We start from the raw sequence: 20,978 nt of genomic DNA on the forward strand, positions 1-20,978 counted from the left end.
CGAGCCTCCCCGGCCGGCGGGCGCAAGCACGAGTCCTTCATTGCGCAATTTGCTTTCTTAGGCGGCGATCACCATCAAGTCAATTTCAGGAGTCTTTTCAGCGAATCAAGCATTTTGAGACGGGCCAGGCGTTGGAAGATGGCCTGTATTGGTCTTTAGGAAATCAACGGCAACGCGTCTAGCCTGGGTTGTCTGTGTAGAAGATGCAAATATGCCCTTGCTCGTGCGGACCGGAAGTGTGATGATAGCAAGTGACTGAGACCACGGGAATATATGGGTGGCACAATTAATCCCGTGAAGCACTTTTTGTTAGATATGGTTGAATAGAAGCGGCAAATGATATCAATATTGAATCCGCATTCAAGAAGCCCCAAGCTGTCCTACACAAAGTGACGTTGATCGAATGTATTTGCAAACCACACCAGACTTACTCCTCGCCAATATCCTCGTTCCTGTCTGTGTCAGCCTACCCGGTCCTATCATGCTAGGGCTTGAATAAACTCTTACCATACTTCAGGCTTCTCGGCGATAAACTTGTCCATAAGAGCCTTGCATTCTGCGTTATCGACGACTACGACCTCCACTCCACGTTGCTTGAGATACTCCTCGCCGCCGAGGAAAGTCTTGTTCTCGCCGATGACAACGCGAGAAATGCCATAGAGGAGGCAGGCGCCGGTGCCTACGATTGATGTGAGGAACTCGGGTGTTCACGGCAGTCTTGTGAGGGTTGTAGACTTACACATGTCGCAGGGCGAGAGTGTCGTATACATTGTGCTTCCTAGCGCAAGTCAGTGTCCATGCAGCAGACGGAGTCGGAGAGGGTCTTGGAAAATGCTCACCTTTGTATGTCTTGCCTGGCAAACGGCCAGAGTTGAAGAGAGCGTCCGTCTCGCCCTTGGAAGTGATTCTTTGTTTAGTACTGGAACATTGGATCAAATAGGAGGTTTCGACTTACATGGTGGATTGCAGAGCCCATCTGGACACGGCGGTTGTGGCCCCGGCCGAGGAGCTTACCATCCGCGGAAACCAGGGCTGCTCCGATCTTGATGGTCGATCCCGTCAGTCTACCAGTTCATGAATTGCTGCGTTGCTCTGACACCGTCATTTGTCGGCACGTACGGGAACACCGCCTTCGGAGGCGCCAATCTTGGCCTCCTCGATCGCGATGGCGAGGCCCTCTGCGTCGTTCATCGTGGCTGGCGGCTGCGGTCGCGTTGGAAGGTGGCGCTCGAGTTAGTTTGGAAATATGAGGGAGGTGGGGGCGGGGTATGTAGTTTTGGAAAAGTTGCGCGTGTCACGTTTTGATTTTCAATAAACCACGAAGAACACTTGCAGAGCTATGCCGGAGGTCTCCTTTTCTTTTTGAGAGGTTGATGATATTTCTATGGGACTGGACGCTAAAAGGGGGGTTTTCCTGCTGAGGAGTTGGATGATGGAGACGGGTTTGCCGGCGGAGATAGTGAGGGTATCTGGGGATATCCTTATCAGCGGGTCCACTTGGGTTGATCGAGGAGGTTCTGCCGCAAGAAAGAGTCCATGGGAGAGTTATCATTGAAGGTATCAACGATGGCTGAGGCCGTCTTGAAAATTGAATCATCGAATATGTAGAGACATCATATTCTTTGATGTGCTGCTATGTCTTGATTTTCATGTATTGGGCGACGTAAGTTTTGTCCGTCACCAACTCCAACTCGAAATTTGGCCGAGCGACTACCATCACATGTTGAGCGAGTTATTGAAAGCCTCCTGCCATCCAAATGTACGCTCTTTCCTGCTGAAATGAAATAGTAAATACGCAAGCGCGGCTCGAGATAGTGGTCTTTCCCATCCAACAGGCTATCAGTCAGCCATCCCTCTCTTTTTCTTATAAGACAGTGCTTCGTAGAGAGTTCTCTCTCCACATCATACCTTCTTTCAACTAACTCATCAAGTCTTCAACTCAGCTGGCAAGCCAGTACCAGATTTACAGACCCAAAACGACTTAGCAGATCGGATCTAGGACAACCACAAGATGGAAAACGACTGCCACCCCTCGAGACATCATGATCGGCTGGCATTTCTTGCGCTAACCAGCAAAATTCGGGACTGGGCGCAGGTCCACGATCATGCTGTGCCTCATCTACTGACACCTGAGGATCACCGTCTCATCAGAGCATGCGACAGAGTTGACCCCCACGAGTTGGCTCTCACCAATTGGAAGCCGGGCCCGGCAGTCACAGACCGCATGGTGCGAAAGAGATACCGAATCACGATCGTGGCAACAGGTAAATGTGTATTCGAAGTGTGCCCCAAGTGGCACCGCTTCATCAAGCCTGCTGTTTGTCAGTGGCGGGAAAGAGCAAGGCAGATCTTGCCAGAGCTTTTCGAGGCCGAAAGACCAACTCCGAAAGACGGCGTTGGCGATGGAAACAATGTGCAGAGCACCACAGACAAGGCTTCACGAAACAGAGATAACCACCGTAGGGGTAGCGACGCTGACAACATGGCTAAGTGCGTCTCATCGGGCTCTTGCGCGGGAGCAGAAAGCTCGAGAAAGAGTCTGAAAACCAGCCAGAGTGAGAAAAGAGAGCAACGTGATGCCAGTTGCAACGCTGACTACGATTACACATACGCAGGCAATGCAGCCAAGCAAGGGCAGCGCGCCAAGAACGACAACGGCAATGACGGACCATCGGTAAAGACCAGAGCTCATGTTCCACGGAAGGAACAGAGCGATGCACGACCGCGAGCCAAAGCAGGGGTCAAGGCAGCCCGCAGCCTCACGTCGCCCCAATTCATGACCTCGTTTGAGCCTTATCGAGACTCGACCGCCGAAGGTCGGGCCAGGAAGCTGACAATGACCCCAGTCCAGGCCAAGGCACATGTTGAGCAATGCGCGAGCTCAACTCCCGAACATCAGACAACGAAGCTCAGCAAGGCAGCTTTCTGGGCCAAAGCCTCTCGCAGACCATCAGATGACATGATAACGGGTGGACCCGCCAGCCGGGCCGAGTTTGCTCAGATGCTCCAAACGCGGAAGAAGAGATTGAAGCGTGCGAAGAAGTCAGGGCGACATGAGCAGGAGAAGACGGTGCAAAACGCAAAAGCGCTGAGAAAGAAGGTCGCGATGGAGTTTGCATAAACTCTGGCGAGGGCTCGGTTCTGAGGGGGAGGGGGGATGCCTTGGGTGGAGCGAGACCGTTGGAGATCAACAGATTGCGGTAACAATGTCACTCTGGAACCAATTTCTCCCGAAGCTTGCATCGGCGTTTATCTAAAGTAAACTCGTATATCAAAATTTGGTGGGGCCGTTTCGAGATCATCTCAAGGAGGAAAGACATTGGATACGCCCGAAGATCAGCCCGATGTAGCCACGTGATGACGCATGTGATCCGATGTCCTTCCCTCAGGAACCTCAATAACCTCAGGAACAGGAGGTGTCGAGAAGCCAAGCTGGCTGGGCGGCCAAGAGGCCAAAAATGCAGTGAAGACGACTGGGCTGGGCACATCTTCTCCGCCGCCCAGGTTTGGGTGGGCCGTGCACCGTCCCCCTGGCGAATCACCAATAAGGGGCTCGGGACGCGGTGAGGTTGACAAGACCGGGGGGAGTTCCACTCCTTCGTCCTGGCCGTAGCAATCGTAAATAGCATCCCGATCGTCACAGGTCTCGTCTACCTAGCAGGCGGATGTCCACTGAGAGAGAGCTAGCCCGAGATATACTAGAGACTCTGGAGAAAAAGAGAGAGACAGAGTGTGTGTGGGAGTGTGAAAGAGCCCCATCCCCGCCGACACGGGGACCAAACGAGCCACGAATGACCGTAGACGGGACCCAATGTAAAAGGCCCCAGCAGGCAGGCATCACTTTGATCGATGATGGGCGGCCCTTTCCTTTTGGGCTCTGTCCTCCGCCGCAGTTTCCCCTCTTTGGGGGCATGCTCAATAGAGGGAATACGGGAAAAGGAAGGAAGCACGACGCCCTCATAAGGTTCCCGACTTGGGGTAAGGCATCTCAGATCACGAGATGGGATGTGGGCTTGACCATGCGCTATTTAGTATTTGTGGTTGTCTTCTGCATCCCGTATCTGTAGAGTTCCGAGCGAGAGCCTGCCCTGTTGAGATATATTGGATTATTCCGTGTCGTAACTCGCGGCCCGTAAGTAAGACGTCCCTCTCGTCGTCGACGGCACAAGACAGCGTCTCTGAAGAACCCAAAAAGTGCATCGAGACGTCGATCCCTGTATTAGCGCCCTACGGCAGTGAGGAGTAATTAGCATGCCTTCCTTGCACCTTGCACCTCCAATCTGCACCCGAAGAGAAAAAAAGACGAGGAAAAATAAAATAAAAAACCGGTAGAGAGACAGACTCACCTCCCATTTCCGTCCCGTGTGCCCCCTGCCTTTGCGTTGCTTTCCTCGCCTTACCTTCCCGCCCGTCTGTCTACCTTAGTACCTTACTTGCCTCTGCATCTGCCTTACGCCGTACCGTCTATACTTTTGTCTCGGCCGTTACCTGTACACAACCACACGGCCAGGGCACGGCAAGGCACAGCAGAAAGTTGGTGCACCGCCATCATCCTTTTTTTTTTTTTTTTTTTTTTTTTTTTCCCCTCTCTTGAAGCAGTGGTCGGAGGCAAGAGCAGACCGAAGTACCTATCTTAGGTAAGAAAGGCACCTTCATTTTTTATGCTCCTACCCCGTCCTATCTCTCCCCCCATCGCCTGCCCACTCAAAGCAGGTCCCCTCCCGGCTGCTACGTATCCCAAGGCAGGTAGGTAATTAAGGTGCCTTGGGTTCGGATAGGATAGCAGAGAAGGTTCCGTCACTGGTCACTGGTCCTTGGTAAGGCCCATTGGTCCCTTCCTAGACGGCACCACTGTGCACAGCCGGGTTTGGGATTTGCCCAAGTTTTGGGTGCAGCCGATCGAGCCCACACTAAATCTCCCTACGGCCAGCAACGAACGCCTCACAACAAAACCATTCTCGCGCCTTCGCCCACACTCCTTTGATCGCCTTAGACCGGCCCCTTTTCTCCTTCGCTCAGCTTCAGCTGGTGCTGTTTCTGAACTCCCGCCTCCCGTCTGCCTCCTGGGTTCTACCTGGGCTGCCCGTGGTGCCTACTGCACTTACACACTCTTGCACCTGCGCCTGCACCTGCGCCTGCGCCTAAACCCGCATCTGCACCAGCCGCCGCCGCCGCTGCAACTTGCTTGCTTGCACTTGTCCCCCTCTCTCTGTCTCCCCCGCGGTTGACAACACACGCATACCTTACCCAACGCATACTGCCCAGTCGCCGTCGCTTCAGACAGGACCTTGTTGTTTCCTCGTCCTACCTTTTATCTTTATTTTTCTTCCTCAAGTTCCTCATCGCCAGCCTTTTCTCCCATTCCTTCTTCTTCTTCTGGGTGGCTGCTCCTTCCCCCATTCGTCTGCGTTGTCGTTGTGGTTCCTTCCCGTCTTGGGCGCTGATTTCAGCTCCAAAACAACGACGCCGTGCTCCACTGCCCACCGCCTGCCGCCCACTGCCACAAGCCAGGTGCAGCAGCCAGCCCACGGTACGCGGTCCCCTCACCCAAGTGCCTTCCTGGCCTTGCACACCGCGCAGCATCTACCTGCCCTGCCGCTGGTCTTCGGATACAGCCCGTAACGACCTAACCACCACCACAACCTGACCTCAGCGACCCTAACCTGGTCTCCATCCCCCCGACCTTCACCACCGCACCCACGCCCTCAGCAAAGTAGGTGCGGTGCTCTTCTTACCTACCTATTACCTTACCTTCTTAGGCTCAGGTCACCCTCACCCTGACCCGACCCCGACCCCGTCCCCGACTTCGAGTCCTTGCCTCGACCGACTCACCTCCCAAAATTCAACCCCGACCACCACTCTCACTCTCCCACATCCGTCATCTTTTTCTTCAGCCCGGTGCCCAGCGACGTGGCCTGCCGTCGTCACCCAGTCACGCGAGTAGCTGCCGACCATTCATTACCCGACTTATTTAGTATTGCTCAGCACCGTACCGCCGCCGTGCGACGACAACCCGACTCCTTCAATTCGACGCCCCAATACATACCCCATCTCCTCAACAACGACCCCGGCCAATCTACGGTCCAGCTGATGCCGACCGATAATTTCCTGCCAATTCCCAAGTCCGACACTCGAGGCTGACGGGCCGCTTTCAATCCACGACGCCCTGCCAGCTGAGAGTCCCGAATTCGAACATACCATCAGCCTGCACACACCGACACACCACTTCACCATGGCGTCGGATTACGATCATGCGGCGCCCGACGACCGCCTGCATGCCCACCCCGCCGCCCCTATGGAACCCGCGTACCCTGGCGAGAGAGGATGGCAGAACGGAGGACGCAGAACTCCCGACAACAGCAATTATCGCAACCAGCAGCCTTCACGCTCCCCTGGTCCCAGAACCCCTGGAAGAGAGGGCGACCCGAGACAGAGCCGCGAACGCAGCAGATCCAAGGGAAGAGGTGGTGCACGATCAGCTAGCGGTCAACAGAGAATCTGCAAAAAGTGCGGAGAGCCACTCACCGGTCAATTCGTGCGCGCACTGGATGGAACCTTTCATCTGGACTGCTTCAAGTGTCGAGTACGCCCTGAGACCCTCCCCCCCCCTAACCGTTCTGGACCCTTCTAACACCTTTGCCCTTCCAGGACTGCGGCCAGATCGTTGCCTCCAAGTTCTTCCCCGTCGACGACGAGAATGGCGAGGGTCAATACCCGTTGTGCGAGACAGACTACTTCCGCAGGCTTGGTCTCCTCTGCTACAAGTGCGGAGGGGCTCTGCGTGGCTCCTACATCACCGCGCTCGACCGCAAGTACCATGTCGACCATTTCACATGCTCAATGTGTCCCACAGTCTTCGGCGCTCAAGATAGTTACTATGAGCACGATGGCCATGTGTACTGTCACTACCACTATTCCACGCAGTTCGCGCAACGATGCAACGGCTGCCAGACTGCCATTCTCAAGCAGTTTGTGGAGATCTTCAGAAACGGTCAGAACCAGCACTGGCATCCCGAGTGCTATATGATTCACAAGTTTTGGAATGTACGACTTACACAGCCGAGCGAAACCCCCGAGATACCCCAGGAGAGCGATGACCCCGCCACGCGCGAAATCATTAGGCAGGAGGAAGAGCGCATGGAGGAGAAAGTCTACCGCATCTGGAGTGTTCTGTCCACCTTCGAGGAGTCGTCCGCTGCTTGCATCTCCGACATGCTCCTGCACGTTAGCAATGGCGCCTACGTCGACGGCGTGCTCGTCGCGAAGAAGTTCATCTGGCACGTCGAAATTCTGTTCCAGTCCGCCGATCGTCTGGACCTTTCCATGGACGAATTGAAGCTGAAAGGTTTGTTACTCTGGCGTACGTCTTGCGGGTTTTGCTAACTGGCCAGAAATAGGGTTGTCGTACGGTCGTGAAGCCAAGCTTCTTTGCAAGAAGATAGTGTCTTTCTTTTCTCTGCTGTCCAAGACCCAGGACACGGGAGCACGGAAGCTTGGCGTCACGCAGGAGCTTCTGTCTCTCGTTACAGGTCTCGCCCACTACCTCAAGCTCCTCATCCGCATTTGTCTCCAGGGGGCGCTACGCCTTGAGAAGGAGTCTAAGAGCTCCGACGGCATTTACCAATTCCTAGATGACCTTAATGAGCTGGACACTGTGAAGAGTGACGACAACACTTTGCAGGCTATCACCGGTAACTCTCGGCTCTCAGCCAAGGACTCGGATCACTGTGCGCTCTGCAACAAGTCAGTCGAGGATGAGTGTGCGAAGAACTCAGAGCGACGGTGGCATATTGCCTGTGTGGGCTGCAAAAGCTGCAACAAGGAGCTCGGCCGCAAACTGGAGGAGGCGCGCTACAACGCATTCGACAACTCGATCTGGTGCACCAACTGTGTCGGTATCAACAGCGACGACATGCCACCTTTTGAGCATGTCACAAAGTTGCAGCAGTACGTTTTCCTTCTCAAGGTGGCGCTCGCAAGGTTGTTGGACATTCTCCGAAGCAGCGGTGCCCTGCCTCGGCAGAATGATGACCAGAACATGGATGGGTACGGACCAGGCGAGGGCCCTCGAACTCTTGCCCCAGGCGAGGCACCCTACCTTAACTCTGACAACCGCTCCAAATCATACGCTGGAGATCAAAGAGAGCACAACCGCGAGTCTTCTTACGAGAACACGCTGAACGACGTTCGCCGCTTGAGGAGTACTCGTCTCGACAAGCACTTATCATCTAGCTTCAGGAAGGCCCGAACCTCGCGCATTATGGATGGCCCCGAGGGACGCAGCGTCCGCCCTGGATCTGCCGGCGAGGACTTTGGACGAGGCGATGGAGGCTTTTCGATCGTCGAAGACCGCGGCCCAAACGACGAAGGAACCACGGATAAGATGTTCAACCACCAGGACGCCCTGACCCTGGATGACATCCCCAGAATTGTCGCGGCTGAGCAAGTCAAGGAGCAGCAGAACAAGCCTGGCCGCCAGGAGCTTTTTCGATCGCCCGCAACTGACCCCATGGGTCACCAGAGATCGCAGTCTGCGGGCAGAGAGGCCGAGATCCGCGCAGGTGACCCTTTGCCACAGCGATTGGGAAGGAAGTACTTTTCGGAACTTTCGGGCCTGGAGTACTTCATTGTCCGTCACTTGGCGGTCCTGACTCTCCATCCCGCGGTCGAGAACGAGTTTACTCTGGACGAGCTCTTAAGTTTCATCGAGTCGAGGAAGCAGCCCACGTTCTGGAAGAACTTGGGTAAGGCGTTCAAGAACGACAGGCCAAAGAATGCCAAGAAGAAGGGCATCTTCGGAGTGCCTCTGGAGATCATCATTGAGAAGGACGGTGCCGAGTCGACGGATGGTGTGGGACCTGGAGCTCTCAAAATTCCTGCCATCATTGATGATATCATCAGCTCCATGAGAAAGATGGACCTTTCGGTCGAGGGTGTTTTCAGGAAGAACGGCAACATCAAGAAGCTCACTGAACTTGTGGAGAGGATTGACCGTGAGGGCTGCGATAACATCAGCTTCATGGACCAGCCTGTTGTCCAAGTCGCTGCGTTGCTGAAGCGCTACCTGCGCGAGCTGCCCGACCCCCTCATGACATTCAAGCTTCAACGTCTTTGGATCGTTGTTGCCAAGATTCAGGATGATGCCAAGAGAAAGCAGTATCTTCATCTCATCTGCTGTTTGCTTCCCAAGGTCCACAGGGACTCCTTGGAGATTCTGTTCTGCTTCCTCAAGTGGGCTGGATCTTTCCATCAGGTTGATGAAGAGGCTGGTTCGCGAATGGACATCAAGAACCTGGCGACTGTTATCGCGCCCAATATCCTCTACAGCAGCAACAAAGCTCCTGCTCTGGACAGCGATCCAATGTTCGCTATTGTTGCTGTACAAGACATGATCACTTACATCGAGGAGATGTGCCTGGTATGTTCCACACTCACACGCTTGTTTCAGCATCACTAACTAATATTGCGTTATAGGTTCCCGACGAGCTCATGGACCTTGTGAATGATCCGTTCGTGTTTGGTTCCGGAAACGGTGCTGATCTGAGCACCAAGGATATCCTGAAGCGCTACCAGGACCGCATTGGCCAGAGACCAGGATTGGGCGAAGTCAATGAGGTCTTTAACAGACCGGACAACTCCACTCGCCCACCTCCCCGACGAGTTGAGACGGACCCCGCTCTGTGGCAACAGCAAGAGAGCAGTGTCCGCCCTGTACAGGACCCTCTGCCTACCATGGTCCTGCCTTACCATCCTCATCCCAACGCCAACACACCTCCTCAAAGGTGGCGGCCACATGACGAGAACGGTCACCCCTCACCATATGCCAACCAGCCTGAGCACTCTGATACCGAGGGCCCAACTGACGCCCAGAAGCGTGAATGGCGCAACTCTGCTGCTTGGGGACGGCAGAACGGTGGTGTGGGAGTTGGTGGACATACATAGCCCTGTTAGGTCACAAAGGTGGCAGGCTGTGCACACATACACACAACGAAGTGTGCTGCTATCCATTCGCATGCACTGCTTCATATGCATTCTATCGGGATTGCAATTTGGGTTTTGAGAGTCACATATCCATGCATCGTTGGCGGCGTTCCTAACCCTTTTTGATCAAAAGGAACAAAAAGATTTCCCTTTTGTTCGGTTACTTCTACTCACGACAAGGCGGCATGAATGAAATTTTCGAGTTCTTTTCAAAGCTTTTTTTCGAACCCTTTACTTCTTAGCTTCTCTGAGAGTAAAGCATCAGACCATGAAACGAGGGACTCTTGCAGTCTGTTGGTCTTCTTTCACGACACGATTGGTCGTCTGCTGGGGATGAGGGAGGTTTGGCTTTAGTTTGGCGGTTTGGTTTGGAGTATGGCCTCAGGGTCCATCGACTTGTCGATGGGCAGGACTGGCTGGATGTTTGATTCACATGGGTTGACCGAGCCTTGATTTCTTCTTGGCTTGCGTGCGAGACCTATTATAGCTTCGCTTCTGTTTGTTGGAATGGGGATGTCGGATTACCATTTTTGAGGACTTCGAGAGGAACGAGAAGGCGACAGGCGAGAGGGGGTGAGGGGGAAAAGTTGCCTGTTTTTGCCTTGGGCTCAAGGCTGTACGAGGCGACAAGAGCCTTGTTTTTGTAGCTCGAACGAGGTGAAAGAACCAGATAGTTTCGCTAATGCGATCAAAGCGGGAAAACATTTCCCTGCAGGTTTCCCTCATGATACTCTCTGTCGCTAATGATTGCTTGTTTTGTTTTTTCCCCAACATGTTGTCTTTAGCTCTTGACGTGGCCGCAGGCCATTTATTAGTCCCTTTTATGGTAGGGGTTTATGTATATATATATTTACACCAAAAAACACCATTTTCTTTTGGGAGATATAGTCAGATTGCAAATCACCGCTCGTCATCATCATATCGTCGCCTCTCACGCCTTGACGCTGACCTTACCCGCCTTCTCCTGGTCCAGGAACCACTGCACACCTCTCTTGATACCTGAGTCCAGGCTGACGATGGGGCGGTAACCCAACAGACGCTTGGCCTTGCTGATGTTGTAGTAGCGCGTCATGCAGCTGTAGATGTTGCGCTGACGTTTGAAGATGGGCGGCTTGCCGATGATGCTGAAGAAGACCTCGGAGCAGAAGCCCAGAACGACGCCGATCTCGCGGGGAATCTTCCAGACGTGGTCGGTGCCCTTGTCCGACCCGGCGGCGCGCCAGATGGCCCTCGCAAAGTCCCAGAAGTAGATGGGGCTGTCGTTTGTCACGAGGAAGGCCTCGCCGTCAATCTTTTCGTTGTCGAGAGGGATGATGCTGGACTTGATGGTGGCTAGGAGCATGCGGGCGGCAAGCATGTGGGCGTGGGCCACGTTGCCGACGTAGGTGAAGTCGAAGAGGTTGTCATTGTCGCCGAGCTGGACGCCCGTCTTGCCCTCGCGGTAGATCTTGACGAGCTGGTGCGTGGCCATGGTGTCGCCCTCGCCGAAGATGCCGGCGGGGCGGATGGCGGCTGTAAGGAGGGGGTAGGGGTCTTGGCGGTTTGCTTGGAGGACGAGCTCTTCCGCGGCGGCCTGAAGAGAGGGTTGTTTGTGTCAGCAAGAGGGCAGTTCGTCACAGAGCATTGTGCGCGGATGTATACCTTGGTCTCGGAGTAGTACTCCGACTGTTGCTCGCCGCGGATGACGGGCCACCTCTCGTCGGCGTTGATCAGGTCGCTGGTGTTGTCGCTGATGATGCTGGCGGATGAGGTGTAGACCAGGGCCTTGACGCCGGCGGCCTGGCAGGCGGCGATGATGCTGGCGGTGCCATCAATGTTGACGCGGCGGAAGAGGTCCTTGGCGACAGGGCCGTCGGCCTGGGGCGCGGGCGAGGCGGTGTGGATGACGACGTCGGGCTTGACGTCCTCGAAGATGGACTTGATCTTTTCCGTGTCGGTGATGTCGGCTTCGTGGTAGGAGGCGGCTGGGTTGCGGTTGTTCGCGCAGCGGAGGTCGATTACGGAGACGGAGCTGGTTTGCCAGCGGTCGCCAGCCAGGAGCTGGTTGACGACGTGGTGGCCCAGGAAGCCATTGCCGCCGACGACGAGGACCTTGCCCAGGTCGATTGGCACAGGAGCCTTTTCGGAAGACATCTTTTTTGGGGAGGGCGGTTTGTCTCGGGAGGGACTTTGGAGCTGACTTGCATCCAAGTGCGAGCAAAGGTCGGGAGGGGGAGATGGTGTCGAGAGTCGTCCGTTGGTGGATTGGTTTCTCTGGTCTCTGAGGTGAGCTGGGAATAAGGTCGAGGTAACGCAATGCACGGTTTGCGGCGCGCGCGCGAATGGGCCAATCTGAAGTTTGGTGGTTTGGTTGCACTCGATTGACAGCTGCGTACCGGGTACGTGTCCGTCATGCAGGGGGCCGTTGGGGCCTGTGGTACAATCGACCTTTCTGTCACCAAGCTCTTCAGCGGCGCTAGGAATGCATTTTAGGCTGGGCCCCCGGTTTCTGAATGCGACTTGAGGGGCAGGGGACATTGATTTAGGTGCCCCACCTCGAAAAGCGCACTGACTTTACGATTGCCATGCTCTTTGGGAACCTCGCGAGTCGCGACTTCCCATCTTCAAGTGACGGAACTCAATTTCTTGACAAGACCTGTCCTGTGTTGGGACCTTGGCGGTCGACCACACAATGCGAAAAGTCTCAATTTGAACTGTGGCAAATTTCGTTTCTCCTTGGGTCATAAAACATTCTTACTCTAAATTGAATCTCTGTTCCTCTCGACTCTACATGAGATGCGCGCACCTCACATAAGCCTGCGGTCGTCATGGAGACGAATGGCAACATCGAGATCTTAGTGCACGTCGCAGCGCCGTGCAAAGCTGTTGACGATGCCAGGTATCGCGCCTTGGCGCAGGCGTATCTTGACTTTCAACCAGTAGGCCAGACAAAGATATTAGACGGGTTTCTACAAGGCGATGCGCATTCAGACATAGCCGGCTCACAGGGTGAGCCATTACCTTCACCATCAACACCCTTTCACGCACCGATCCCAAGCAGCGAGGCAACCCAACTGCCGTCATCACCACCAGTGCAATACATCCTACCAGAGGCCTCATTTGGAAGTGTCCAACTTTCTTTCAGGAGTGTTTTGGACAACAGAAACTCCCCAATCCTTGGTAGAGCCGGAGCAGTACAGGATATACCCCCATCATCGCAGCCGGACGCCGAGACTCAGTTTACACAGTCTAGTTGGGTGGCTCCTCCAAGCGTAATTGGGGACTCTCAGCCAGCGAACGACATCAGCCTTGCCGAGTTCTCGTCTCCAAGTCGGCTTTTTGAGCATTTGGCATGTCAGTTCGAGAGTCAAGGAGCCGTAGCCTCGCAACAGACCCCGTCGCAAAGCCAGCGGCGAGTTCCCCAATCCTCGCAAGGCCTAGAGAAGGAGCTGGAAGATGTGGAAGATGACGGAGAAGACGACGAGCAGGTTGTTCTAGTTACATCCAGCGAACCACCATCAGCCAGCGATGTCCCTCCACCGCACCCATCCCCTCCGGCGGAAAACGTCATTCTAGACACTCCTTTCCCAGCGCGGAAACGGCCTCTACCTGAGAGCTCCCCCCTCGATCAGGTGATTCAAGAAACACCATGCCAGGCCTCTGGCAAGCGTCCATCAGTATCCTCTCCCTCTCGCGGCAACTTGGATTCACCACTTCCACGAAAGCGCCACAAGCGCTCAGCACCAATATCAGAATCCAGATCAGCAACGCGGAGCCCCTCCATAGCCGGGCCCGTCATCCCGGACGATCTCTACAGCGTCATACGCCCACCAAACAAGCGTCACCTGAATTACCTCGAACGCCTCGAGATTCATCCCGAGGGGCCTCCTGTTGGCAACGCAGAACTCACTCCAGATGACCTCCTGACGCCCAAGCTTAGGGAACTTGCGCGGCAGCTCAATATCGACAAACGCTTCCGGCCCGTCGAGCAGATGAGGGAGTTGCGGCCGTTCGAGAGGGGCCACTGGACACTCGACTGGACCGGCTGGCGACCGACCTTGCGCGAGCGGGCGTGGCACTTCCTGACCGACTACATCCTCGAAGGGTTCGCGGGGTGGGGTGTCTGGTGCACGCGCGCCGAGGACTGGTCGTGGCTGAGGGTCTACTGCTGGGGATATGTCGCCGGGCATGTGTACCTCGCGCTCTACCTTGCCAGCGAGAGGGCTTTGAAGACGGACACGGCTCGGTGGGTGGACGGCGCCGGGGAGGTGATTCTGGTTACCAACGGGCATGGCAACTCCGAGTCAGGGGACAGCATGGAGGACGGGGCGGACGAGTAGGGGGGACAGTTTCAAGGGCGTTTTTGGCAGCACTTTCTTTCACTGGGCTAGCGAGGCGTTTCTTGACTTTCGGTTGGGCGGCACAGAGTCGGACTGGAAACGAATGGCGTCACTGTTGTGGTGCAAATGGCATTGGCAGAGGCGTCGCTGGATAAATGTATACACGGAGAAATCTCATTACAAGACTGGTTGCGAAACCTCTCAATATTGGTATCTGAAACTCAACACCGCACCGTCATCCTGCCCGTTGATGATCGAACTGGTAATAGTGCCATCATGGAACCCGCGTGCTCATAAAAGTAGCAGGTTTTGCTGACACAGCTCTCCTGTTTGTTCATTGCACACGATTTTGCTCGCAACATGCCCCGTAGAAGTTTTCATCGGATGTCCCAATACGCGGAGATATATCTCTACACACAAACGCATCTTTTGGAGCAAGGATACCTCGCCTGCCGCCGGCAAACCAAGACTAGCGCCGACGGAGCTCAAGTGCGAGTGCGATGTTCGACCTCACGTCCCAGGACGTTGCTGACGTCTCGCTCATATCGTTCCATGTCGGATTTTGCCAACGCCAGGTACGGGGCCTTCTCGGCCTCTGTGAGGTTGTTCCACTCTTCACCAATAGCCTTGGTCGCCGGTCCGATCGCCGAGGGAAGGTCACCTTGGGCCCAACGCGCCTTGACAAAGAACAAGAAGGCTGACGTTGGGCGGTTGGGCAAGCGCTCGTCAACAATTGATCTCGGTTTGACCTGGCGCTTTCCATCCTCCTTGGGGCTCAATGCGCGAAGGCGCTTACGCGCGTTGTTGGCATTGTTGATTTCCAGCGGCGTGTGGGATTCAACCCAAGCTTTGTACGCGGCGTTGTTCTTGAGCTTGTTCGCCTCGGCCGTCTCTTGGAGGCGCTATATTAACTTGTTAGCCATAACATCCTCATGTGACGGTCGTTCCCTGGCCTAGGACAACTCTGGCCGACAGACAAGCTTACCTGGAGCTCGTGAGTAGAAAGGTTCTTAAAATCTTCCGCAAAAGCTGTAATCCGATCCCCAAATGCTTCCCTGGCAATTGTCTCCGCCCTCAACCTCTCTGTCTGATACACCATCCATGCGGACGTGACCTTGTTTGAGGGTTCGCTGGCAAGCAGAGCGACCTGCTTCAACTCCTTCTTCAGGACCTTAAGCTTCTCCTCGGGTGTCGGGGCTCTGCGGGGGCGACCGCGACCCTGGCCCGTCTTAGTCTTCGCGGGCTTCTTCGCAGCAACCTTCTTCGTCTTGGCCGCGGGCTTCTTCGCTGCCGGTTTCTTCGCAACGGGCTTCTTCTTCGCGGCTGTCGTCGTCGTCTTCTTAGCCTTCGTCTTGGTGGACGAGGCGGCGGCAGCTTTGGCTGGGAGATGCGCCGACTTGGTGGTCGAGAAGGCCCGGCATGCGACGCGTGGGACGGCTCGGGAGGCGGTCAATGGCGCGGCGCGAATGACCAGGCGCTGGGCCGCTGCGCGACCGATTGCTGTCAACATGATGTGCGCGCAATCAAGTTTGCTGAAGGTGGGGTATTTGTCTGTTGTGTGGGCACAGCTAAGCTGTTATCGGGGATGTTTTGTGCAGATGTAGTTGGGAAGCCCGCGATAGGGCTGATGAAAGGATGGGGGGGAGGGAGGGACAGAGGTATGGATGGCTGTGTCCCAAGCGATGTCCCGGAGACAGGAACAAGCCAATTGTAGGGCGACGGAGCAGTAGGGGAGATTTCGCTGCTGCAAGTGCCGTCTGTGGTGTTGACGGAATGACGGGCGAGGAGGGACTGAGAGCATGCGACCTGACCTTGGCCGGCCTCCTTGTTTGTTTTACCTTGACCCCTGGAGCTGTCTGTAGTGAATACCTTCCAATCGTGGATTGCGACACTGAGAATGAAGTAGCATCTACTTCTCCGATCTTCCCACCACTCCAGCTCCAAGCTGACCATTTTCGGTAAGCCCACCTCAAATTGCAGCCCCGTTTGTCAGGCACCACCCTGACGCAGCGGCCCAGCAAGCACCACCAGCACCTGGCAGCCGGCGGCAGAGGCATCCACGGGACGCGAAGCTAAGCACAGCAACCCCCAGCTACATCTACATACCGACGACCATCACCAAACCCTCTGCCACCCTTCCCTCCACCGACGATACCGACACCCATTACCGCGAACTCGACCTCCCTTCCCTCTTCAACCAGATACCATCGATAACCATGGATCACAGACCGCAAGCTTGGGGCCGGGTATGCAACCTCCCTCTGCCCTCAGCCTCTCGTCATGGACTAACAGACTGAACCCCTCCCACAGCCTAGAGACGACGTCTACGGAGCCTACAATGCCTCCTACATGAACCCCAACGGCCCCAACCAAGCGACACAAGCCCCCATCGTCACGGGCACATCAGTCATTGCTATCAAGTTCAAAGAGGGTGTCGTCATCGCCGCCGATAACTTGGGTACGCCCGTTCTCACCATTCCAACAGCCTAGCACCTCAAAGACGGTCGAATACTGACAATCAAACCCCAATGACAGCATCCTACGGCTCCCTTGCTCGATTCACCGATGTCAAGCGTCTGCGCAAGTTTGCCGACTCTACCGTTGTCGGTTTTGGCGGCGACGTCTCCGACATGCAGTTCCTCGACCGCCACCTCCAGTCCCTCGACATTGAGGAGTCCTACGACCTGTCCACCGATCAAGCCCCCCGCCTCAACGCTGCAAACCTGCACAAGTACCTCTCCAAGCTGATGTACAAGCGCCGTTCCGACTTCGACCCCCTCTGGAACCATCTCCTCGTCGCCGGCTTGGACGACGCAGGCAAGCCGTTTCTTGCCGCGGCCGACCTCCTCGGCACCACATTCACCTCCCCCTCATTGGCCACCGGTTTCGGTTCTGCTCTGGCACAGCCCATCATGCGCCGCTATGTCCCCGACGATGAGGCAGCTGCCAATCTGACCAAGGAGAAGGCCATAGAGGTTATCAAGGAATGCATGAAGGTGCTCTTCTATCGCGACGCCCGCAGTTTGGATTCGTACTCCATTGCCGTTGTCACCAAGGATGGTGTTGACCTCAAGGAGAACGAGAAGCTGGAGAAGCAGAGCTGGAAGTTCGCGGAACGGATCCGTGGCTACGGCACGCAGGTTGTTTAAGGAGGAGAGAAAGGAGTTCCTGGAGGATATGATGGGATAGAGGAATTAAATGACAGTTACTGGTTAAATGGGACAGTTGCTTTCGACTCGCCATCCGGGATGACTAACGGCGACTCTGGAGAGCAGCAGAAGAAGCAAGTCCGAGATCGACTTCCTTCTACGTGTCATCCGCAATACGATCGGTCGCGGGGCACGAGAGTGTAACAACACGAAATGAAATAGACAATATTGCTTTCATTGATTGCTTTAGGTTGCCTCTTCTCTGGCATTTAACCTTTTTAAACATACGCTCCTTTATCTTGACAGGCCCTAAATCTACCATGCAGGACCATTCCCTCCTTTTCACACAAAATCCAGTAATACATCCGAGGGCTTTCATCTGTTCGTGGCCCACTGTGTCATTAAGCCAAGGGCCAGCCTCCCTTTTGGCAACCCAACTCCAATGGCGAGAAGCACCTCACAAGAAAATATTCAACCTCGTTCGCTGCTGAAAACCTGTTTACTCGACGGTAACAGACTTGGCCAAGTTGCGAGGGAAGTCGACGTTAAGGCCTTCCATAACAGCGAGCCAGTAGGCGATCAGCTGCAGAGGAACGACGTTGAGAATACCCTGAAGGACGTCGACGGTCTTGGGGATCTCAATCTTCTCGGCCTCGCTGGACTTGAACTCCTCATCGGCAGGGTTGCAGATGACGATGGGCTTACCGCTACGAGCAATGACTATTGAGAGTTAGTGACAGAACATGAATGCATGCGAATGTTTCCAAACTTACCTTGCTGGTAGGCGTTGAGCGACTTCTTGAAGAGGTCGTCACGGGTGAGAATCATGATGATGGGCAAGTTCTCATCGACGAGAGCCAGGACGCCGTGCTTCAGCTCACCAGACATGACAGCCTCGCAGTGAAGGTAGGAAATTTCCTTGATCTTCAGCGCACCCTCAAGAGCGGTAGAGAACTGGCTGCCACGGCCGAGCAAAAGCAGGGACTTCTGGTTCTGGAAGGTCTTGGAGCAGAGCTCCTTGATAGACTGGTCCTGGGTGAGGATGTCCTTGATCTGCTCGGGAATCTTGGCCAGACCCTCCATGATCTCCTCACGACGTCTCTGCTTGGACGCGCGGTCCTCACTAAGGGAGAGCGCGAACATGACCATGGCGATGAACTGGGAGGTGTAGGCCTTGGTAGACGCAACACCGATCTCAGGGCCGGCGTTGACGTGGACACCGCAGTGGGTGAGGAGAGAGATGGAGGAGCCGACAACGTTGACGATACCGACGGTCAGAGCACCACGCTCCAAGCAGTAGCGGAGGGCCATGAGAGAGTCGGCAGTCTCACCAGACTGGGAGACGAAGACACAGGTGTCGTCACGGAAGACAGGGGCTTGTCTGTCGAGGAAGTCGGATGCCAACTCGACAGCGATGGGGATCTCGGCGAGCTCCTCAAATACACCGCGAACAGCCATGCATGAGTGATAACTCGTACCGCAAGCAATGAAGATGATTCTGCGACATCTGCGGATGGTGGAGATGTAAGAGCGGAGACCACCAAGCGTAACCGTCTTGTTCTCGCTGTCGAGACGACCTCTCATGGTGTTGACAACGGACTCAGGCTGCTCGAAAATCTCCTTCTGCATGAAGTGGTCGAACTTGCCCTTCATGATCTCCTGGAGCTCAAGCTCAAGGGTCTGAATGGTGCGCACGTTGGAGCTGCCATCGGCCTTCTTAAGGCGGTGGATGTTCAGGGATCCCTCGTGGATGTGGGCAATGTCGTCGTCCTCGAGGTACATGACCTTCTTGGTGTGCTCGACAATAGCGGAGGGGTCCGAGGACAGGAAGAACTCGGTGGGCATGGGCATGCCATCGTCGGTCATGAAAGCACGCGACTGAGAGCGGTGGAGGAGAGACTTGTCAGGAGCGCCCAGCAGAGCGTTGGGGTTCAAGAAGTTGTCCTGCTGCTTCTTGAGGGCAATGTTCTGGGATGCGGTCTCAGCCGGGAGGGCAGCCTGCTCATCGGCGTACTCGACATCGACAAAGTCGACCTTCATGCGCTTCTGGGTCTTGACGCCAATGACGAGAGGAGAGCCCTTACGGGCAGCGATGACCTCATGGGGGTAGTGGACGGACTTGATCAGAAGACCGTAGGCGCCCTCGAGCTCGTTAATGACAGCCTTGGCCAGGTCGGTGAAGCCGACCTTGGGGTGCTGGTCGTAGAGGTACTTGGCGAGCTTAGCAATGCACTCGGTGTCGGTGTCGGTCTCGAACTTGAAGCCCTTGGCGCTCAGGAGGGTCTTGAGTTCCTTGTAGTTGGTGATGATACCATTGTGGACAACGGTGAACTCCCAGGTAGGATCGGACCTGCAGGAGAAGGATCATTAGCCACTGAGTCATTGATAGCAAGGAGGCTGAAGTGGAAAGTTTGCTAGTATCCTCGCGAAAAGTGCACACGTACCTGTGGGGGTGGCAGTTCAGACGAGAAGGGGGACCGTGGGTAGCCCAGCGAGTGTGGGCGATACCGGCATGTGAATCGAAGTACTTGGTCTCGTCGACCTTGGACTCGGCGATGAGCTGCTTGAGCTTGGCGACCTTGCCAACCTCCTTGAAGGCGAAAACCTCGTTCTTCTTGTCGCCATCAACAGCCAGACCAGCGGAGTCGTAGCCACGGTACTCGAGACGCGACAGACCTAGAGAAGAGAACAGATGGCTCGTTAGTCAAGAACAGCCCCTCGGGATGAGCTGGTGGAGCTGCATGGCTCCAATTGGAGCTTTCAGGAGGCGGTGTACTCACCGTTGATTAGAGTCTCGAGGATGAACTTGCGGTCCTTCTCCACCAGGTAGTTGACGTAGCCGAAAATGCCACTGTTGGGAAGAATTTCCTGTCAGCTTACTGCTTACTGTGTTGCCAATGGCTTTCAAGGCGTATGCCTGGGCCCCTTTTCAGCTGGCAAAAGCTGGATGGAGGGGGGAGGCTGCGGGCAAGCTTTCAGGAGAGCGGGGGAGAGTTGGGGGAGAGAGGTAGACATACCACATGTTGATTTCAGCGCAAAAGAAGACCTAAAAAAGAGACGTAAAGACCAATTCGCAGAGAGAGACCTAGGCGGGGATACAGGTCTTTAGAGGCGGCGGTGAGGGGTATCAAGAAGAGCGAGAGAGACGGATAGTTGGATCGAGAGAGAATGAGCAAGGCAAAGCCAGTGGTAAGGAGGCGGGAGCTGAGCAGCTTTATGTGTGTGCTGGACAACAACTGATGGAGGAGGGGAGGTGTGTATTGTGTACGTGGAGAGAGCACGCAGTAGCGCCCAGAGGTGTGCGAGGCGTGGAGGTGGGCGGTGGGCGGGGTGGTGGCAGGGGCGTGCTCGTATTGATGGATGACAGAAGGGGGGGAGGGGAGAGGTATTCGTACAGAGGCACGGGTTGAGTTGAGAGGCAGACGTCGTCGGCCTAGGTATTATTGCCTGCGCTAAGAAGGCAGGCCAAGTCAGGCATGGGTTGATGGATTGAGGCAAGAAGGAAACAAGACACTGGTTTGTGCTTGTT

The 20,978-nt window shown here is 55.2% G+C and overlaps 8 protein-coding genes across 8 annotated transcripts; 4 read left to right on the forward strand and 4 right to left on the reverse strand.

Moving 5' to 3' along the window:
- Positions 1-427: 427 nt before the first annotated feature.
- FCA1 (Cytosine deaminase) lies at positions 428-1,191 on the reverse strand (the record flags this gene model as incomplete). Its single annotated transcript, XM_036632565.1, has 6 exons — positions 428-452; positions 508-679; positions 740-778; positions 840-894; positions 956-1,042; positions 1,120-1,191. 6 exons carry the CDS (start codon positions 1,189-1,191, stop codon positions 428-430), a joined length of 450 nt encoding a protein of 149 aa, XP_036502210.1.
- An 820-nt stretch (positions 1,192-2,011) lies between these two features.
- On the forward strand, positions 2,012-3,121 carry CGCS363_v000717 (uncharacterized protein; the record flags this gene model as incomplete). The annotated part of the gene is made up of 1 exon (XM_036632566.1): positions 2,012-3,121. One exon carries the CDS (start codon positions 2,012-2,014, stop codon positions 3,119-3,121), a length of 1,110 nt encoding a protein of 369 aa, XP_036500917.1.
- Positions 3,122-6,232: 3,111 nt separating this feature from the next.
- On the forward strand, positions 6,233-9,942 carry rga1 (Rho-type GTPase-activating protein 1; the record flags this gene model as incomplete). Its single annotated transcript, XM_036632567.1, has 4 exons — positions 6,233-6,583; positions 6,649-7,345; positions 7,398-9,418; positions 9,475-9,942. The coding sequence occupies 4 exons, from the start codon at positions 6,233-6,235 to the stop codon at positions 9,940-9,942; spliced, it is 3,537 nt and encodes a 1,178-aa protein (XP_036502216.1).
- Positions 9,943-10,912: 970 nt separating this feature from the next.
- On the reverse strand, positions 10,913-12,114 carry erg26 (Sterol-4-alpha-carboxylate 3-dehydrogenase, decarboxylating; the record flags this gene model as incomplete). Its single annotated transcript, XM_036632568.1, has 2 exons — positions 10,913-11,554; positions 11,623-12,114. The coding sequence occupies 2 exons, from the start codon at positions 12,112-12,114 to the stop codon at positions 10,913-10,915; spliced, it is 1,134 nt and encodes a 377-aa protein (XP_036502217.1).
- Positions 12,115-12,788: 674 nt separating this feature from the next.
- CGCS363_v000720 (uncharacterized protein) lies at positions 12,789-14,300 on the forward strand (the record flags this gene model as incomplete). The annotated part of the gene is made up of 1 exon (XM_036632569.1): positions 12,789-14,300. The coding sequence occupies one exon, from the start codon at positions 12,789-12,791 to the stop codon at positions 14,298-14,300; it is 1,512 nt and encodes a 503-aa protein (XP_036501127.1).
- A 485-nt stretch (positions 14,301-14,785) lies between these two features.
- Positions 14,786-15,810, reverse strand: HMGT (High mobility group-T protein; the record flags this gene model as incomplete). The annotated part of the gene is made up of 2 exons (XM_036632570.1): positions 14,786-15,202; positions 15,286-15,810. The coding sequence occupies 2 exons, from the start codon at positions 15,808-15,810 to the stop codon at positions 14,786-14,788; spliced, it is 942 nt and encodes a 313-aa protein (XP_036501126.1).
- Positions 15,811-16,516: 706 nt separating this feature from the next.
- Positions 16,517-17,449, forward strand: PRE4 (Proteasome subunit beta type-7; the record flags this gene model as incomplete). Its single annotated transcript, XM_036632571.1, has 3 exons — positions 16,517-16,546; positions 16,611-16,758; positions 16,836-17,449. 3 exons carry the CDS (start codon positions 16,517-16,519, stop codon positions 17,447-17,449), a joined length of 792 nt encoding a protein of 263 aa, XP_036501125.1.
- Positions 17,450-17,948: 499 nt separating this feature from the next.
- Positions 17,949-20,471, reverse strand: CGCS363_v000723 (Glutamine--fructose-6-phosphate aminotransferase; the record flags this gene model as incomplete). Its single annotated transcript, XM_036632572.1, has 5 exons — positions 17,949-18,169; positions 18,223-19,799; positions 19,894-20,125; positions 20,230-20,300; positions 20,467-20,471. 5 exons carry the CDS (start codon positions 20,469-20,471, stop codon positions 17,949-17,951), a joined length of 2,106 nt encoding a protein of 701 aa, XP_036501124.1.
- Between the last annotated feature and the right edge of the window lie 507 nt (positions 20,472-20,978).

This window comes from Colletotrichum siamense, assembly GCF_013390195.1.
Source record: "Colletotrichum siamense strain Cg363 chromosome Unknown KSG_Cg363_contig01, whole genome shotgun sequence".
NCBI lineage: Eukaryota > Fungi > Ascomycota > Sordariomycetes > Glomerellales > Glomerellaceae > Colletotrichum > Colletotrichum siamense.